This window comes from Lontra canadensis, unplaced genomic scaffold, assembly GCF_010015895.1.
Source record: "Lontra canadensis isolate GAN:19392208 unplaced genomic scaffold, GSC_riverotter_1.0 scaffold163, whole genome shotgun sequence".
In the NCBI taxonomy this organism is placed as follows: domain Eukaryota; kingdom Metazoa; phylum Chordata; class Mammalia; order Carnivora; family Mustelidae; genus Lontra; species Lontra canadensis.
In genome coordinates this window covers 1,534,877-1,555,357 of record NW_022631157.1, presented here as the reverse complement: position 1 = coordinate 1,555,357, position 20,481 = coordinate 1,534,877, and the positions used below count along the sequence as shown (strand labels likewise).

General features: G+C 37.3%; 3 protein-coding genes across 10 annotated transcripts in view; 2 read left to right on the top strand and 1 right to left on the bottom strand.

Moving 5' to 3' along the window:
* Positions 1-20,481, bottom strand: part of NF1 (neurofibromin 1) — a 252,162-nt gene that overhangs the window by 52,229 nt on the left and 179,452 nt on the right. The window lies entirely within an intron of this gene.
* On the top strand, positions 588-9,281 carry EVI2B (ecotropic viral integration site 2B). Of its 2 annotated transcripts, XM_032845425.1 has the most exons (3): positions 612-741; positions 1,758-1,846; positions 7,547-9,281. In XM_032845425.1, the coding sequence occupies exon 3, from the start codon at positions 7,562-7,564 to the stop codon at positions 8,927-8,929; it is 1,368 nt and encodes a 455-aa protein (XP_032701316.1). In that variant the 5' UTR covers positions 612-741; positions 1,758-1,846; positions 7,547-7,561; the 3' UTR covers positions 8,930-9,281. The 2 variants fall into 2 exon arrangements, with proteins under 2 accessions (XP_032701315.1, XP_032701316.1); XM_032845424.1 differs by lacking the exon at positions 1,758-1,846 and having other exon boundaries at positions 588-741.
* OMG (oligodendrocyte myelin glycoprotein) lies at positions 17,461-20,207 on the top strand. Its single transcript, XM_032845426.1, has 2 exons — positions 17,461-17,669; positions 18,505-20,207. Exons 1-2 carry the CDS (start codon positions 17,667-17,669, stop codon positions 19,831-19,833), a joined length of 1,332 nt encoding a protein of 443 aa, XP_032701317.1. The 5' UTR covers positions 17,461-17,666; the 3' UTR covers positions 19,834-20,207.

The window sequence follows — 20,481 nt, the reverse complement described above, 5'->3', positions numbered from 1 at the left end:
TCCCAATTTATTTTACCTTCCACTGGGAAGTACCTACTCTGTGGGTAATCAAAGAGTTGTGCACTGGAACTCCCAAATCATTTAGTAAAGTACTCAGTCCGAAAAGTTTAATTATACTTTTACCTGGGCTTTGTCTAAATTATGTACGAGGAAATAATGTTAACATTTACTGGCTTCCTACCGTGTGTGAGGCATTTATACATGTTATCTTAATCTTCACAATAACTCAATAAGAGAAATATTCCTCCAGAGGAGGAAATGATGACTCAGAAGCACAGCAACTTGCCAAAGGTGATCAAGTAAACAGAACACATCATTTACTTCTTACGAAAAGAAATCTCACTTTGGGTGATAACCCAACTGGCAGTTTTTGCCTTAGAATATGTAAGTTCCCCTCTAAAGTACTATTCTAAGTATTTAAATTACATAATCACATTACTAGAGAGTCTCAAATGTTCACTTACCAACATTAATTAAAAGCATTCAAATCATAAAGTTGCAAAATGTGTTTCAAAATAAGTTCTGTTCAAGTAGTCCATTACTTAGTCATTTTGCGGCTTATTGCACTTCCGGAACCAACTATCGATAAACTTCCTTTTTTTCTACAGAAAGCATTTCAGTTTGCTACAGGACCATTTTTAATCCGAACTGAACCACCCCTTTTGCTTTCTTAGCCAAATCACCAAAATGTCCAGATAGAACAAGAACTCAGCATTCTGCAAAAAGAAGTTAACAGCTGAGGTAAGAAAATTTTCACACAGGCAATCTGGTTTGATCTTTATTTTATATAAAATTTATTTTTAAAACTAAGATGTTGTTAGTGTTTTAAACTTAAATTCTGCTAAAGATGTCTAGAGCAGGTTTTGGAGTTTGGTTGCATGGAATTAAAAAATATGCAATGTTGAGCTTGCCTTGAAGAAAAATTTTCAGCAAGGTTTGTATGATACAGCCCTTTTAAGTTTGTTCAATCACAATGGTTAGTCAGCCTTAGTTCTGTAGTTATAAACAATAAACTATAACCCTGGCGGAGAAAGCTAAAGGTGACAAGTAAAACTAGAGTCCGTGGGACATGACTGAATTTATAATCCCCAAATACCAACTGTTAAAAACTCTAACTTGCTTTCCATAAAGTTGTCCCATATATAACATAATCCATAGATTCAAGTTATTTTTTAATCCCCTTTAGTTTCTATGGTAAAAATGGTCACCTTCACTTAAATTAAAAAAGAAACCAAAGGAGATTAGATAAGGTACTTAATTATCATTTTTTTATACAAACAGCATTTTATATTTTAGTAATAATAGTTATAGGAAAATAGGTCTCATTTTTAAAGCTAAGACAAAACTGTTATGATAAAATGTGTACATATATTCATATCACCTACATATTCAAGCAATACATTGTTATCTGAGCTATTGGTAAATAGTATAAAATAGATATGGGAAAAAACACTCACAGGATAGATAATAGAAAATTTCTAATCTGCATACAACATGCCTACTCTGTGAGTAAACTGGGCAGTTATAAAGTAAATACCCTCCAAGTAAAAACTGCCAAGAGTTTAGTTTACGTAGACTTACAATATCACAGAATATAAATTTATACTGGGTGATATTCTATTTCAACATTTCATAAATATTTATGACTTTCCCTTATAGAAGTCCACTTTGGATTTTTTCTTAACTATTACTTAAGTTAGAGAATAAAGATTTTTATCTTTTTTTTAGATAAGACTTGTCTCTCTATATTTTTCAAGGGCCAGTTCAAAATTTAGAGTGTAACAGTACCTGTGTTTTTCAACTAATTCCTATATAACTCTACTGAGAAGGCAATTATGAATTCTGAGTAAGTTCAAATTTGTTAAATATAAATCTGATGCCTTTCAATGTCCGATCTTAAAAAGTCATTTCATATATGATAGCTTATAGGTTAACCATTTAAAATTCTCGTAACTAATTTCATAGAATCAGAGGCATAACCTGGTTTTCTGGTAGTCTTTTTTTCCCTAACCCTTAACTCAAGACTGCCTCCCAAAGTTATTTACTTATCTGCTCCCAGAGAGCTCACACCTCCTTCCTTCATTTATGCTTTAGCATTCCTGCTTCATGATTTTTTTTTAAAGATTTTATTTATTTATTTGACAGAGAGATCACAAGTAGGCAGAGAGGCAGGCAGAGAGACAGGAGGAAGCAGCTCCCTGCTGAGCAGAGAGCCCAATGTGGTGCTCGATCCTAGGACCCTGAGATCATGACCTGAGCTGAAGGCAGAGGCTTTAACCCACTGAGCCACCCAGGTGCCCCCTGCTTCATGATTTTACTACAAAAGGCAGTGCAGCACGTTTAGTGACATATACCAGAAGGAAAGGGCTCTTGTGTATGACTGACATGATTTCTTGATCATTGCCTCTATTTACAACTCTGACACTGGCAAGTTATCCCACATCTACTCTGCTTGTTAAAACAGAATAGTACCTAACACTGAGTGGGTACTAAGTAAATGGTAGCTATTAATACCGACAAAAGTCACCAAATGCTTCCTATCAAGAGTTCAAGGTTAATCTCTTTTTACTCCTCCTCACAGAAGGATGCACATATTTATGCATCATATTTATGAGAACATGTCTGATACACGAGGACTCCTACCTTCAGTGTAATTGCCTGTAAGATGTTTAGTTAAAACACAGTTGATGTTTTCCTTCCTCTTTTAAAACATTTTTAAATATTTGGGAAAAGCCAGAGGACCAAAATCACAGATTTAGACCTCAAAGTGCCAACCTATAATAATGAGCAAAATACTGCCATACAAAAGTAGACAATGTGGGATTTGCCTGAGCAGCAGGCTAAGGGATTTCTAGAAAAATGCTATATAGAATATGTCTGGGTTCTTTAGAATAATTAGCAGTTATGTTCTGAATAGTGCCAGAAAGAAATAAAAAGAGAGAATCTTAAGAATACTCAGAACAGACAGGAGAACCTGAAATGAAAGCCTAGTGAGTTTGAAAAATTGGGTGAGTCAAGTCCTCCATCGTGAGAAAACAGTTCCTTCTTGCTCCTTCCCTATGTCCACAAATCCTATTCAGTGACAGAGAGCGGCACTCTGTGGTTCTTTCTTCTGTCTACTTCAATCTTCTCCCCCAACTTCTAATTTTGCCCAACTTTTCCACTTTAATCACCTACCTTAATTTCTTGCTAATTACATAACTACCACTTTTTCTTCAGCTTTTCATTAACTCTTCAATACCTTCTCTAGTTCACTGACCTTCCCCTTTTCCGTATATTGGCTGCCTACTATAATTCTGCTTTATTTTTCTCTTTGGTATTTTTTTTTTATTTCTTTGCACTCCCTTTTCATTTAAATCTTATCTTACATTTTCTCCTTTCTACTTCCCCCATATGGTTCGTTCTTTCCACCTTCTCTCCCTGAAGAAGCAATGTTGGTACTCCAGGTATACATGGTTTATATATTTTAAAAAATACATATGTTAAATAACTTTCTGCACTGCTAATAACACTGGCCTCACTTCTCTGAATTAGAAAAATGTCAGTTTCTTCACTATTATGCCCCTTATATATTCCTCTTTTAAATCCTGCTCTTTCTTTTCTGGACTGTTCTGATTTGCCGTAGTAGAAATCTAATACAGATTCTAGCATTCTAATGTAGCAGACCCTAGGAGGGTAGACAGCTAACTGAAGAGTGGGAAGAAGAGACAGAAGAGGTAAAAAATGGAATTTGGTTTTGAGATTGTTGTAACCCTTAAATGACAAGTAGAAAAATCTCACATGACCTTCCTATTGACAAAAGAGGTTATGAACTTACCAAAACTGATCTTACAAATTAAAACGGTTTATAATCATGTTCCTGTTCAGGGTCTTTCCTTCTCTAGTGCCTTTTTTAGCGAGTTGAAAAGAGGAACTGTGTGGGTTTTTTAAATTTTAAGTGAAGTCATAAAAGAGGAAACATTTTTGGCTGAAGACAATTCATGGCCTATATTTTCTGTTGCTTTGGATGGCATTTTTTAAAAACTAAAGTGAAACCCTGAAGAATGACTTTTGGGGGTGATGGAAATCTGTAAGAATAGCAAGTAAGAATGGCACATGGATAACCATATAGAGATGATTCAAATCCCCACATTTATGCCAAGAGTTTCAATTTTTTTCCTGTGAAACATTTTGCAAAATGGATAACAAGCATAATTTAACAACTTAGATTTATCTTCTCTGCTTACATGCTGGCAGAAGTATTAATAAATAGTGAAAAAGTGAAATGGAAAGGAACCATAAACCCAATACAGATTAAGTGTTTCCTGAGCTCCTAACATATATGGCACTTAGATATAAAGGAATCAAGATATAATCAATCAAAGCGGTTTAGGGAGGAGAAAGAGTACATGCTTGTCAATCTGATGGTCCTGGGTACAAATTCCTTACCTGTGATTTAATATATATAAAAGTGATAGAACACTAGGCAAACTCTTTTTTTCTTTTTTAAGACTTTATTTATTTGATAGATAAAGAGAGCACTCTCAGGGAGAATGGCAGGCAGAGGGAGAAGCACCTCCCCAGTTAGCAGGGAGCCTGATGCGGGGCTCCATCCCAGGACCCCAGGATCATAACCTGAGCTGAAAGCAGACGCTTAACTGACTGAGCCACCCAGGCACCCTAGGTAAACTCTTAATCCATGTGAATTTGTGTCTTTATCTGTAGGTCAAGGATTCCTTCATCTTCCTCATGATCATTTAAAGGTTAAATGAAGTAAAGTTCTTATTAAAACACGGGGGATAGTACAGTACAGAATATGTTCTGTATAAAATTTTTGTTTCTTTTTTGCTTTCTTTAAGGTTTTTGTTTGAATGGGTGGGGATAATAAAAAGAAAATGTGCAAAGTTAAAAGTAATTAAAAAAAAACACAATTATTTAAGAGAATAAATATGGCAGGATCATGAATAATTATCTAAGGAACCATAAAGACAATAAGACCTAGAAGGGTTCAGGGAATGGCTGAACTCTCTGGGATGTGGTCAGTCACAGAGAACCTGATTTAGGAAGGGGAATTTAAGCTGAGGTCTGACCAGTGAGGACTGGTTCAGACAAGAAAAGAGGATGAGTTTGGGGATGGGGAACATACTCTAAGAGGGTGAGAAACAGTGTAATTTAAAGTGTCTATTTAGGGAAAAAAGCAAGTGTCTAGAAAGTACTTAAGATGGGAAGAGGTACATTTGGCTGAATGAGAAGTTTCAGTCTTGAGACATGAGTCAGGACTGGTAAATTCAAGCCAGAAGGAAGAAAACTCAGTTTAGAATTTTTGTCTTGACAGCAGCAGGGAACCCATAAGTCAGGGAGCAGTAAGCTGACTATAAATGTTTTTCAGAAGATTACTTCATCAGTAGTGTGCAGGAAAGTTTGAAGGAGAAAAATTTTAAATTTAGGCCTGAAGTATTAGAAAGAAAATAAAAAGGAAGAGATCATTGAGGGGGGAATAAATCACATGGCCTCTGCTTAAACAGGGTAATTTACCAACACTCTGTACCAAGTAGTAGAGGAGTAAACAATGAAAACTACTCAAATATGCTGAAAAGTCTATTTATTTGCAAAACTTGAGGGCATTCCTCTTCTGTTATTGTGCTTCGCACAGAACATCAAATCTCTCTCACATTGGACTAGGAATCCCAGAAAAACTACAGTTTCTAGTCAATTTACCAGGATCTAACACCCTGAGATGTTCCTTTCCCTGACGTTAATAACCAACCCAGCGTTAATAACCAACCTAATGTTAAGGAATAGCCAAAGAGTTACCATTGTGTTTAATGATGTACAAAACAGTATATTACACTTAGAGCTGAAACTGTCTTGGTGTAACTCCTCATTTTAGAGAGAAGGCAGTTGAGACAGGAGGGATGAAATGACTAGCTCGCGCAGACGCAGAGTCACATGCTGGAAGTAGAACTGGAACTTACTCCTCACGTTTTAGCATCTACCACATCCCACAAAAAGCCCTGCCTGCCAAACTTACACACGAGCCTTCTCTTCCCATGTCCATATGCTGTTCCCCTGACTGCAGTACTTTACTTGCTCCATTCCTTCTTACAGATCTTTCAAGACAGCTCAAGTTTTACTTCTCTGAAAAACCTTCCCTGAAAGCCTCCCAGGCTGCGATGGTTCCTCTGTGCATCTCTTGCATACCTTTAGGAGAAAGCTTATTAAACTATTATAATTATTTATTACTTATTTCTACCACTAGGAACTTTGGGTGGGGGGGGGGGGAGTGTATCTCTTAAACCTAGAACAGACCTGACACAAAGATAATGTTTATCGATATATGAATGAAAGCAGCAGTGGGACAACTTTACCAATTGGCAACGACTAACTCAACCAGATTCAAAGACTGCTTAGGATTCTGAGTTGAACTGACTCCTTTAAGAGTATGAGATCCTAGGGGTGCTTGGATAGCTCAGTTGGCTAAGCGTCAGACTCTTGATATTGCCTCAGGTCATGATCTCAGGGTCAGGACACGAAGCCCTGCACGAGCTCCACATCCGGCTCTGCGCTCAGCACATAGTCTGCTTGAGATTCTCTCCCTCTTTTTCTGTCCCTCCCCCTACTTGTGGCTCAAAATAAAATCTTAAAAAAAGAGTATAAGATCCTAACATAAAGACACAGTGCTAGACTGATGATACTGTAGAGACTACTAACACAATAGACTCTCTGCATACAAAACTTAAACAAAGGTAGCACCGTATGAAAATAAAGAGAGCCAGTTTCCACATGAAGATGAGTTCTGTGTTTTAAATATTTTAAAAATTTTTTAAATATTCTGTGTTTTAAAAATTTGCGGACAGTAGAATATATACATGGAAATATCCACCAAGAAGTCATGTAAATGGAATGGAATTAATGAGTTTAGGCTGGATGTGCAGGTTTGGGAGTTATGGCATATAGGTGAGAGCTGAAAATTTATGCAATCAGGATTAGAGAAAAGTAGCTAAGAGTGAGGACTGAATAACAAGTACCCATATTTAAGAAGGGAAAAACAGGAGCTAGTGAGATTAACATGAAAGGAAGACTATCACAAAGAGCTACTTGGATAGTAGAAAAGGCATAGTCAATAGCATCGAATGTGGTCGAGAGAGAGAGAAAAAAAGAATAAAAGCAAGACTTTGGATTAGGTAATAGATGATTACTGGTGTCCTTCAAAGCAACAGGATCAGTGTATTTCTAGCAGTAAGGAAGAAAAGAATAGCACATGGAACCAGCACCCACAGCCTATGTGTATCACAAGTATGATGGTAAAATGAAGGACTGTAATGTAACGAACCGAGGGGGGAAGCAAGGCCAAGTACAGATCTTATGAAAGAATTAAGAGACTATTGCCTATGAGGTCCAAATGTTGTAAGGTTAAGTTAGGACATATTCAAAAGAATTTATTTACACCACAGTGTATTAAATCTAAATTAGAAACAATAAATACTTATTAGGTACCTACCTACTTTGTGTCAGACACCAAATAATACCTGTCTTTCTTTCTCTCATTATAAAACCACTGGTAAAGAGGAAACATTCTGGAATGGATCCCAAATATTTCATCTTAATTTTGTTTTGTGGACACATCAGTGATACATTTTCCTCAGAGAGAAAAGCAATTACAACAGAGAAGCAACCACAGTCTACTTTATTTAGATCATCAAGGCTATCTAACTCAGCTAATTCTCAAACCACAACAGAGAATCCTATGAGTCAACCAACACAATTCAACCATGTTTCCCCGGTACAACCAGTACCAACTGCTAAAGCTGCTGATGAACAAACACCACCAGCTGCACATGCTTCGTCGGAAGAACCAGCAGCACACACTTCTGCTGGGCAACCACTTGCCTATAACATCACCGGACAACCAGTATCAATGGCCAACACATTTTCCCAACAGACAGCAGTACCCGTGTTTACTTCTGCTGGACAACTACCACCATCTGCCCACACTTCTACCAAACGACTGCCACCATTTGTCTATACTTCCACTCAACAGCCATCATCTGTCCATACCTCTTCTAGGAAACCAACACCACCAACTATTCATAATCCATCTGTACGACCAACAAGTGTCAAAAGCTCACGGAGGATTACTCCAGGATTCATCCTAGAAACTACCAGTAGCAAAACTATCTCACGTGAAACCAGTGCTAATTCAATAGCTGCCATATTAATTGGCGTAATTCTGACTTCTACGTTGGTATCTATAATCATAATTGTACTATGGAAATGCTTGAGAAAACCAGCTTTAAGTGATCAGAATTGGGCAGGTAGGTCTCCATTTGCTGATGGTGAAACCCCCGACATGTATATGGATAACATTAGAGGAAATGAAGTCCCCACAAAACGTGCATCAATTGTTACATTTATGCCCTGGAAATCAAACAAAAGCACACTCTTAGCAGAGGACTTGGAAATTAAGTTGTTTGAATCAAATGAACACACTGAAGATTCCAACCACCCCAAAACGGAAAAAATAAAAGATGAAGTAAATGGTACATCAGAGGAGAGTCCTGGTGGATCAACGATCGGCACTGCAGTTTCCTCTTCAGATGATGCAGATCTGCTTCCACCGCCTCCCCCACTTCTTGATTTGGAAGAACAGGAGAATAACCAATGTGACAAACCCACAATGACAGTTCTATCTCCTCTTCCAAATGCTTCCTCCAATCTCCCACCGTCTCTGGACTCTCTCAATCAAGTCTGTAAAAATCATAATCCCGAGTTCGAACAAACATTTCCCCCTCCACCTGACTCACTTAACTTGCCCCTGGAACCAGGAGATTTCATGGAAAACCAGGAAGATTCCAACAATGGGATCCAGTGTCAGGAGTTCTCTATTCCTCCTGATGGTGATCAGGATCACAGTGAATACTTGCCGCCCCCACCTGAAGAACTGTTATAAATATTGTAACTTGCTTTTTAGCTGCTTTTCCATCCTTCTTATGAACTCCATCTTTTGTTTTTCTTCATGTGATGGAAGCAACTGGTAGCCAATTTTGATTTTTCTTCAGGAACTACCTGAATCTGCTCAAAGTTCACATGCATAAGTGGAACATATTTTTTAAAAAATGATGTAACAGTGATTTAATCACTGTACCTAACTTTAATGTATAGTATGTTTTATATGTGTATGTAAATAACTTAGCTATTTTGGAAACAAGCAATCTACATACACTTACTATCACATAATAGATATTTTTTTCCCTGAAAACCTGTGTATAAAGTTACCTTGAATAAATAACTTTCTCTTTTTCCATTTCAAAGTTTGAAGTCGTGAGCAGGAATAAGAAATTAAATACATGCTCCAAGTTTCAAACAAAACTCCAAATTTTAAATTAATACCTCAAGTATTACATAAATACTCCAGGGTTGTGGGGATGAGAAACTAAAATGCATATTTGAGAACACAAAAATTTCCTTTTAGCTCTCATTGGAAACAGTAAAGCAAATCTGTTAAAACATCAAATGGAGGGGCGCTCCATTTGGCTCAGTGGGTGGGTGGCTCAGTGGATTAAGCTCCTACCTTTGGCTCAGGCCCCTGGGATTGAGCCTGGCATTGCATTGCATCATCGGGCTCTCTGCTCAGCGGGGAGCCTGCTTCCCCCTTCCCCCCCGCCATTTGTGATCTCTCTGTGTCAAATAAACAAATAAATAATCAAAAAAAAAAAAACATCAAATGGAGGGGATGTTGGATTGGGAATATCTACTTCAAAAGAATAGAAGCACGCACCAAAAACTGTTGATATTTCCCTATCTTGCTGGGAGAGCAAAATTTTTTAAAAATTAGCCTCTTTAAAGAATTTCTTCTTTCTATGGCTCAAGCACCCCCCAAAAAAGAAATCTTACAATGGAAAACAAAACCACATACACTAAACCACACCTCTATGGCTTCATTCCAAATCTGAATGATTTTTCCAAGAAAAACAGACTGTATCAAATACAGATGGTTCTCAACTTTCACTAAACTTACTTATACTTTCTGACACTCTATATTTAAGTTCTTAAACCACCATTCCTATGCGGAATTTCATCTTTCCTCCATGATCTGATAAGTGATGAATCTAAGTTATCAGAGCAGGGGTGGCCCCAATCTTTGGCAGTGTCCATATGGCAAGTGTTCCTTGGCTATGCTTGTTGGGGTGCCAGCCTGTGCCTGCAGAAGTGCTTCTTTGCCCAACAAGCATGTAGTCGTCCTCCTTGCCCTACCCTAACTCCCAGGGGAAGTCTCACTCATAATGAAATGTGGTGGTCTTGTTGGCAGTTTAACCTTAAAGAACCCCTCATATTTCTGAAGTTTTTCAGAACAAAACACAGTGTTTATTTGTTGCATTTGTGTTCAATAAACTAACAAAGCTCCACCTTTTTTTTTTTTTAAGATTTTATTTATGTATTTGGGAGAGAGAGAGAGAGAGAGAGCATGAGAGGGGAGAAGGTCAGAGGGAGAAGCAGACTCCCCATGGAGCTCGGAACTCGATGCGGAACTCGATCCCGGGACTCCAGGATCATGACCTGAGCCGAAGGCATTTGCCCAACCAACTGAGCCACCCAGGTTCCCCAAAGCTCCACCTTTAATTAAAAAAAAAAAAAAAAAGGGAAGCTTTTGGATATTAAAATTTTATCTACAAGGTTTCCCTTTAAATCTTTTAAACTGTCCTTTACTATTAAAACTTTTATCTGTAGAAACACTTCCTTGAACTAATTTTTCCTGATGCTTATTCCTGAAGCATATTTACTGTCCTACTATACTGGTTCTCTGTCTTCTACATTAAAACGTTTCTCTCATGTTGTTTTTCAAACTTGGCACTTTTAAGGTTTATTTACCCAGCAGCCATCAGGAGTTTAAGAACTTCCTATTAATCTTCTGAATGGGAAGTATTCTAGTTAGCTTAAGTAAGATACACTTAAGACTTTGATGCACTTTAAACCCTCATAACTCTCCTCATTTTACATGTAAGATGGTTACCTAAAGAGGCTCTTTCCACACTTTTGCTCTTCTTTCTCATCACCTTCTTTCCCGATCTCTTGAAGGGTGGGTGCTGGGAAATATCAGGAAGTACAAACTCTTATGGATAATCAGGAGCTGATGACCTGGTTATAGACTTGTCTGATCTCTTCAAAACCTATATGCAGCTTTCTTCCTTCTGTTTGTTGTACAACTGAAGAACAGACTTAGTGTCAGCAGCTAGTTTTTGGTTTCTTTCTTTCTTTCTTTCTTTCTTTTTTTAATTCTCTGCCAGGGGGGAAAATAATTCCCATTTTCTGCATGCAATTTTTCCCCACTGAGGTCAGTGGAAGCTGAGCAGCCAAACAGTGGCAATCCTTGCTTAATCAGCAGAAAGAAATGCAAGCTAATAAAAGAAATACAGGAGAGAAGAAAATGCTAGAAAAAAGAAAGACTTACAAAAAAGATGAAAGAACCAGGACCCAGAGCATTAGAGAAAGTTTACTTCATAAACATGGCAGAAGGACAAGGCATAAGGGAATAAAAAGTAGACTGAATTACCACACAGCAGTGGTGCTCTTACCAGATCAGCATTAATTAGATTGAGAAACAACCCTGAAGATCACCTAGTTCCATTCCTTTTATTTGTTAACTGCAGAGAAAACTGGCTGGAGAGAGTAGCGACTTTCTTAGTGGTGATACTAAAAGCTGAGTCTGTTCCCAGACTCCTGGTTCAGCACTCTTCTCACTTATATAGGACCAACGAGCACATACTTCATGCACTGCAACATATATATGTATTATATACATATTCCATTTGCAGCTGGTAGTGGGGGACACAATGACTTGACCTGTAATTATTATTACCTAGTTCTTTTTTTTTTTAAAGATTTATTTATTTATTTGACAGAGAGAGAAATCATAAGTAGGCAGAAGTAGGCAGAGAGGCAGGCAGAGAGGGAGAAGCAGGCTCCCTGCTGGGCAGAGAGCCCGATGTGGGGCTCGATCCCAGGACCCTGGGATCATGACCTGAGCCAAAGGCAGAGGCTTAACCCACTGAGCCACCCAGGCGCCCCTTATTATTACCTAGTTCTAATCAAAAAAGTAAAGTACAAAATATCTGGGTACCTAGAATTAAAACATTATAATAATCATGTACCATGATACTGATACGTGATTAGATGAATGGAATGGAAAGTCCAGAAACAGACTCCAATCTCCAATCAGTAGAAAGAACTAGGGGGACAAATGGATATACGTTTAGAAAAAGATAAAACTGGATCCATACTTCACACTACATTAGAATAAACATCAAACAGACCAGAGATCTAAATATAAAATATACAATTATACAAGTAATAGAAGAAAATATGAGATTTCTTTTATAATGTGGAATGTGAAAAACCTAGGACAAAGAAGAATTTAAACGGTTCCTAAAAACATAAAGATACACAATCTTCTTCATAATAAGAGATGTATTTAAAATTACATGGAGATACTCTTACTTATCAGATTGATATAAAGCCACAACTCCCACAACAAAGTGTATGGTGAGGTGATACAGAACTGACACCTTGACAAGCTGCTGCTGGGATTGCAAAATGGTATGACCAGAAAGAAGAAGCCAGTAATATCTGGAGAAGTTCTAAATGAATTTGCCCTTTTACTCAGTAATCCTATTTTTAGGGACTTTTTCCTTTTCCATTTAAAAGATTTTATTTATTTATTTGACAGAGAGAGAGAGAGAGAGAGCGAGAAAGGGCACATAAGCAGGGGAACGGGAGAAGAAGCAGCAGGCTTCCCCACCAAGCAGGGAGCCAGACTCGGGGCTCGATCCCAGAACCCTGGGTTTATGACCTGAGCCAAAGGCAGATGCTTAACTACTGAGCCACCCAGGGGCCCCTTTAGGAATCTTTTTCAAAGATTCATTGGACAAAATATGAAACTACTTAGGTGCAAGGGTATTCACTGGCATTATTTGTAACAGCAAAAGTCTGGAAACAACCCACATGTCCATCAACATGGACTGCGTGAATAAACCATAGTACATTCCCAAATGGAGTCCTATGCATTGTGAAATGAATGTGAAAGATCCCTATATGCTGATGTAGAATGATCTTCAAGATATATTCAGGAAAAAAAAGAACAAGATGTGTAAACAGTAGGGGTGACAGGGTGCCTCAGTCAATTAAGCATCTGACTCGTGGTTTCAGCTACGGTTGTGATCTTAGGGTCCTGGGATTGAAACCCCTGATGAGCCCACAACAGGCTCCATGCTCAGCGTGGAGTCTGCTTGTCCCTCTCCCTCCCTCTCTGCTGTTTGTGCTCTCTTTCTCAAATAAATAAAGTCTTTTTCTTTAAAGGATGTATAACAGTATAGTTAATATGCAGCCCTTAATATAAGAAAAGGGGGTAAGAATGTATAATACATACACATCTTAGTATGTTTGCAAAAAGAAAAGAAAAGAAAAGAAATACAGTTAAAATATAACCAGGAGCGCCTGGGTGGCTCAGTGGGTTAAAGCCTCTGCCTTCGGCTCGGGTCATGATCCCAGGGTCCTGGGATAGAGCCCCACATCGGGCTCTCTGCCCAGCAGGGAGCCTGCTTCTCCCTCTCTGCCTGCCTCTCTGCCTACTTCTGCCTACTTGTGATCTCTATCTGTCAAATAAATAAATAAATAAAATCTTTAAAAAAATATATATAACCAAAAGCAAATACAAACGGTCACCAATAAGAGGAAGAGTAGATACAGGGTGAAGGGGATAGAGAAGATATCTCTGAATACACCTTGTCACATAGTTTTGACTTAAGCAATCCCTAAGAACTAAAGAACCTAACTTCATGCAAAGCTGGTTATATAAACATATAGAAAAAACCTTATTTCAAGCTGCATGAGAGCACAGAATTGACTACATATCCTTAGTGAAATATATTCTAAGAACAAATAGAGCCGCAAAGAAATCTTACATTTTATTCAGTAGTCTGTAATCTAATTGTAGCAATACTGGCATTACTCTGAAACTATTGTACGACGATACAACGATTATGTTAATGCTGTTAGAGACCATTTATAGGAAATATGGGGGATAAAGGAACAAATTAAATGTTCATAAAGAAGCAAACACATAAATCCAGATGAACAAATAACTGAGTTTTGGCAACAAGCCAACAGTATGGGAAAAAAGGTGTGGGGAGGGGAGAAAAGAAACCGATCCACCTGGTTTTGACCTGGTAATTTCTATCTTGTCAGTTCATGCATCCTATTAAATACTTTGTTCAGTACTCTTAATTGTTTTCAGCAGGAAATTCAATCTGAATAGCCAACAATATTACTAAAAATAGAAAGTATAATACTTTTACTCTCAAGCATGACAAATTTTATGAATTTAAGAAATAAAAACAAACTATACACTTATCATGATGAGCACTGAGTAATGTACAGAATTGTGGAATCACTATTTTGTAGACCTGAAGCTAACAGAACACTCTATGTTAACTATATTGGAATCCAAATAAAATGAAATGGGAATGAAAAAATAGAATAAAATGGGAATGAGTTAAAAAAAAAAAAAAAAGACAAACTGATTAGATTTCCAAACTGTTGATTACCACAGGACAGTTGTTCCCTGGCACCTGCAAATCTGTTATACCTTTCACAATGTCGGGGTGATATATCCTAGGACAGTGTGTTTTACAAAAGAATATATAAATGAATATATACATTTATTCCTATATATAATATATAAATGCTTAGTCTAGAATAGTTGCCTAAATAGCTGTAATTCCTGACTTGACAGGCTTATCTAAAATGCAGTGTAACATTAGAAGGAACGAAAAAGTGAAGGGAAAGAAATTGGAGGGGGAGATGAACCATGAGAGACTGTGGACTCTAAGAAACAAACTGAGGGTTTGGGGGGGGGGGGGGGTGAGCCTGTTGGTGGGTATTAAGAAGGGCATGAACTGCATGGAGCACTGGTGTTATATGTAAACAATGAATCTGGGACACTGCATCAAAAACTAATGATGTATGGTGACTAACATAACACAATAAAAATTTGAAAAAATAAAAAATTAAAAAATTAAATGCAATGCAATGCATCTGAAATAATACCTAATATCTAAGATAAGTTGTAACGAACACTTAAGCCTATACAAAATTCTTATTTTTTGAGTAATAATAAAATAATATTATATTATTTCATGGGAATTTTTTTTAAAGCTTTTATTTATTTATTTGAGAGAGGGAGAGAGAGACAGCGACAGAGAGCATGAGCTGAGGGTGGGGAGAAGGAGAAGCAGGCTCCCCGCTATGCAGGACCCTGGGATCATGACCTGAGCCAAAGGCAGACACTTAACCCACTGAGCCACCCAGGGGCCCCTATTTCATGAGAATTTCTAAAAGCATAAGGACAAATTGTTATAATTCAAATACATTAAAATATTTCCCCTCTTTTTGAGAATTTTATAATAATCTTTAATAAGAGGAAGCAACTGGTATGTCCCCAAACCTGAAATGAGAAATACTGGCACTGTTGTTGTATTGGAATTTTCTACTATATACAGCAGAACCTAATCTCAATAAAGCCTACTCCCAAATTCATTTGAATCGTAAGTTAATGAAATAACAAGTTCTTGGTTTCAAAAAAAATACTGGTAAGTATAATGGACACTTCCACACTGATGTAATGAGACTTCCTAAAATTAAAACAGAGATTTAAGCATTGGTAAATTAACCCTCAATCACATCCCTTGAAGTATAATAGTAAAACAGGAGTGAAAATATGAGAAATCTAAATGTCGAAACAATCATTCCTTATTTCCACAACAATATTGCTGAATGTAGTATTTTTTAACACATTCCTTTTTTTAGGCACTAAGATTGATGACTGGTTTCTGAAATCCATAGAAAGAATCTTATTAAGAGTCCAAGGCTGAACTCTCCAAGTAAAGTGGGAATAAAGCACCTAATCAATAATAAGTTTCTAACACTGCAGACTTTTAGAATGTAGATACTTTTCGAGGAACATTAATTTTATACAAAAGGTGACTCCTAGAGTATAGTTTCTTTGCTAAGAAAATAAATTTCAAATTTTAATACAATAAATTCTATTTGGGGTAAAATATGGGGCAAAATAATGACAAATAAATAATAATTTAGAGAAAAAAAGTTTTAACAACAAGGCATAGGAGATTTTCTTTACATGGAATGTACTAATAATTGCTCGTTTTTTAAATAGTAAAAATTTGGTAATGAAAATGCCATGACTTTATCTGCTTTCTTTTCTAAGATAAACTGGCTATTCTGGAAACCAGATTTGATTTTAACAGATTATTTATATAATCAATCCACTAAAAAGGGAGGCAGAAATTACTATAAATCTGGTCACATTTTGTAAAACTCATGACCAAAAGTTTTACCTTTGACATTATTTCATGCAATTTAAAAACTCTAAATTACTTTCTCAGTAAGACTAAATGTGAGGGGCGCCTGGGTGGCTCAGTCTTCAAATGGCTGCCTTTGGCTCATGTCATTATCCCGAGGTCCTGGGATCGAACCCCACATCGGGCTCCTTGCTCAGTGGGGAACCTGCTTTTCCCTCTCCCACTCCCCCTGCTTGTGTTGCCTCTCTTGCTGTGTGTCTGTCAAATAAATTTCAAAAAATCTAAAAAAAAAAAAAAAAAAAAAGTGAAACATTCTGAAGAAATCACCTAAAGTTGATGCCATTATTTTTAAAACATAAAATCAAATAAACAGTTATTCCTACAGCATCAAAGATGTCTCTGGAGAAAAGAATTCAAATACCTATTGACTGAACAAAACAAGCTGCATGGAGAAGAATATCCTTCACCTAAAAGGTATAAAATAAAACATATCTGACCACATAACTTTAATTAAAAGCATATGATGCTCATTTAAAAATGCAGTCTTGCTTGTATAGTCTGGGTTAAATGATCCTTTGTATCAGAAAGATAAAGACAAAATAACCATATGGAAGTACTTGAGTATTTCCGAAAAAGGAAGATGAAGATTTAGGTGGTTGATAAACTCGAAGAGCTGATTATACACAATAATCACCATGTTGGGAGAGCACATGAAAATGAAACAGATTGTATTATGTTATTCTGAAAAGTGACATGACAATTGAACCATTTTAGAACAACATGAAAAGGCAGGAGTTAAAAATAGTTAAGTGAACATCCTAGAAAAGCCATTCACAGGGAAGGTCAAATTCATTTGCAACATTTTTTAATGTGTAAAAAGAATAAAGAGTAGAGGCTTTAAAAAGAACCACAAATTCTTCATGAGGCAATGTTCGAATGTAGAACATCAGCTCAGACAGATACACAAAACTGAGAAAGGGCCAGGTCTAAGGTACACGAGGCACTATATCCTATAGCAAATCAGAGATCCATAGGAATGCTCAAAGCCATAAATTAAAAAAAAAAAAATGGGGGGTCCATTTTGTTGCGTGTGCACCTCTTGCAATAGATTCGAGTCAGCGCCAATGACAGCTCTGCAGTCCTCCTCTGTGGTACTGATCAGGTGGTTGCAGAGCTTCAGCTCCCAGCAACACAATGCAGCTGAGCAGGCAAGCGCAGCCCACGGCCAGAAGCGGTTCCCACTCTCCAGAACAAGGCGACCTTTAAGCTTAAGTTTCCCGGAGAAAATGAGATGCTGCTGCTGAAGACGACACTATGGTAAGCTGTTATTTAGATCAGTAAAAGACTGACTTTGGGAATTTTTTCCCCCTTTTTTTTTTAAAGAAAAAGTCAATGTGGGGACTGAATATATATTCAGAAGCAAGTGCATGCACCAGAAATTTACTGCAGTGTCAGTGGAGGGGTTTCTTTTTAATATTCATTCACTTTGTGAATGTCCACACTTTCTTTTTAGCATCGGCACTGAAATATACAGAAAAAATCACTATAAAATGCAAGGTTTAAGGGTATGGTGTTGGTCTGAATTTTTCAGGTGCCTTAAAATGTTTTATGAGGATATATTTATCCTAAAAAGACAAAGATGAATCTTAAAGTTTCGTTTTAATATCTAAATAAAATCTTACTCTACACACACATTGACTATTACATTACTGCAGAGATTTAGAAAAAGAAAAAAAAAACAAAACAGACTCGACAGCCATTTTTTCCTATGTGAGTAAGAAAGGATATTATCAAAAATAGTAATAGCATAAGATTCTGACTCTGTATTTGCAGAGAATGCCATTTTGTAATGTAAAGGCTCTAGGAAGATAAATTAAGAAAGACTATGGTAAAAGAAGGGAGAAGAGAAGGGTGAAAATGCAGAAGCAAGTAGGGGGAGAGAGAGTCCCTCTCTACCACATAGTCCCAATTGAAGGATTAAGCATTTGGACTATAAATGAAGGGGAGCTTTGTTAGTTTAATCACTGGAACAATTATAAAAGGACTCAACAACAAGGAGGTTTATTGAAAATTTTGCCTAATGCTAACTGACCCATGCAGATGCCTAATTGTGTTTGCATATTAAAAGAAGGGTGTATCTGTTTGTTTCCAGGCTTTGATGGAATATCAGATACTGAAAATGTCTCCCAGCTTGTTCATCCTTCTGTTTCTCACACCTGGTATTTTATGCAGTTGTCCTCTCCAATGTATATGCACAGAGAGGCACAGGCATGTGGACTGTTCAGGCAGAAACTTGACTACATTACCATCTGGACTGCAAGAGAATATTATCCATTTAAATCTGTCTTATAACCATTTTACTGATCTTCATAACCAGTTAACCCAATACACCAATCTGAGGACCCTGGACATTTCAAACAACAGGCTCGAAAGCCTGCCTGCTCAGTTACCTCGGTCCCTCTGGAACATGTCTGCAGCTAACAACAACATTAAACTGCTTGACAAATCTGATACTGCTTATCAGTGGAATCTTAAATTTCTGGATGTTTCTAAGAATATGCTGGAAAAGGTTGTCCTCATTAAAAATACACTAAGAAGTCTTGAGGTTCTCAACCTCAGTAGTAACAAACTTTGGACAGTTCCAACCAATATGCCCTCCAAACTACATATCGTGGACTTGTCTAACAATTCCTTGACACAAATCCTTCCAGGAACATTAATAAACCTGACCAATCTCACACATCTTTACCTGCATAATAATAAGTTCACATTCATTCCAGATCAAGCCTTTGACCAACTCTTTCAGTTGCAAGAGATAACCCTTTACAATAACAGGTGGTTGTGTGACCACAAACAAAACATTACTTACTTACTGAAGTGGATGATGGAAACAAAAGCCCATGTGATAGGGACTCCCTGTTCTAGCCAAATATCATCTCTGAAGGAACATAGCATATATCCCACACCTCCTGGATTTACCTCAAGCTTGTTCACTGTAAGTGGGATGCAGACAGTGGACACCATTAACTCTCTGAGTATGGTTACTCAACCCAAAGTGACCAAAACACCCAAACAATATCGAACAAAGGAAACAACGTTTGGTGCCACTCTAAGCAAAGACACCGCCTTTGCTAGCACGGACAAGGCTTTTGTGCCCTACCCGGAAGAGACATCCATAGAAACCATCAGTTCACATGAAGCAGCAGCTGCAACTCTAACTATTCATCTCCAAGATGGAATGGTTACAAACACAAGCCTCCCTAGCTCAACAAAATCATCCCCAACACCCATGACCCTAAGCATTACTAGTGGCATGCCAAATAATTTCTCTGAAATGCCTCAACAAAGCACAACCCTTAACTTACGGAGGGAAGAGACAACCACAAATGTAAAGACTCGCTTACCTTCTGTGGCAAGTGCTTGGAAAGTAAATGCTTCATTTCTCTTAATGCTCAATGCTGTGGTCATGCTGGCTGTTTGAGGGTCTGCATTTTTTTTTTTTTTTGAAACTAACGAAAAAACTCTTCCCTGATGTACAGTTGGGGAAATATGCCCCTATCTAACCAGTGATTCAAGCTATATAAGTATTCAAGAAAGCCAGTCTTACATTTTTGACTCTGATGTAATGAAGTAACTTGTCTTAAATAAAACAATTGCACAATGTCTTGGTACTCGCTGCTATTTTACTGTCTTAATTAAGTAAAACTAATGAGTTTCCTTCTTTTTAATGAAATGTTTTCTTTTTAAGGCTTCAATTTATTGCACAAGATATAAAGCATCTAAACTTTAATATGTATTTTATGTATGTTTACACTGTCAAACATCTGGAAAAAAAAAATAAAAGGTCTATGCTCATAACTGTGTCATTTGGCTTTCTAGTCATACCAACTTAATCTATTGAGTAGAGTCAAAATGACCTAACCACTTCTGTTCTGGGGTACCCTGGTAAAGTCTTTATGGTAAATGACATGTTGGAGGTATCCAAGGATTTTGTCACTGAAGTATAACCGTGGTTGCCTCCCCCCCCATGAATGGTTATGCCACATCATTATGTTACACACAAGCCATAATTGTTTCAAATCTAAATGATGTCCTGCTTCTGAGGAACTCTTGGCTACTTTACAGATTA

Bases quoted from the DNA above. Each gene is read 5' to 3' on its own strand.
- EVI2B (XM_032845424.1), top strand. From the start codon at position 7,562: ATGGATCCCAAATATTTCATCTTAATTTTGTTTTGTGGACACATCAGT.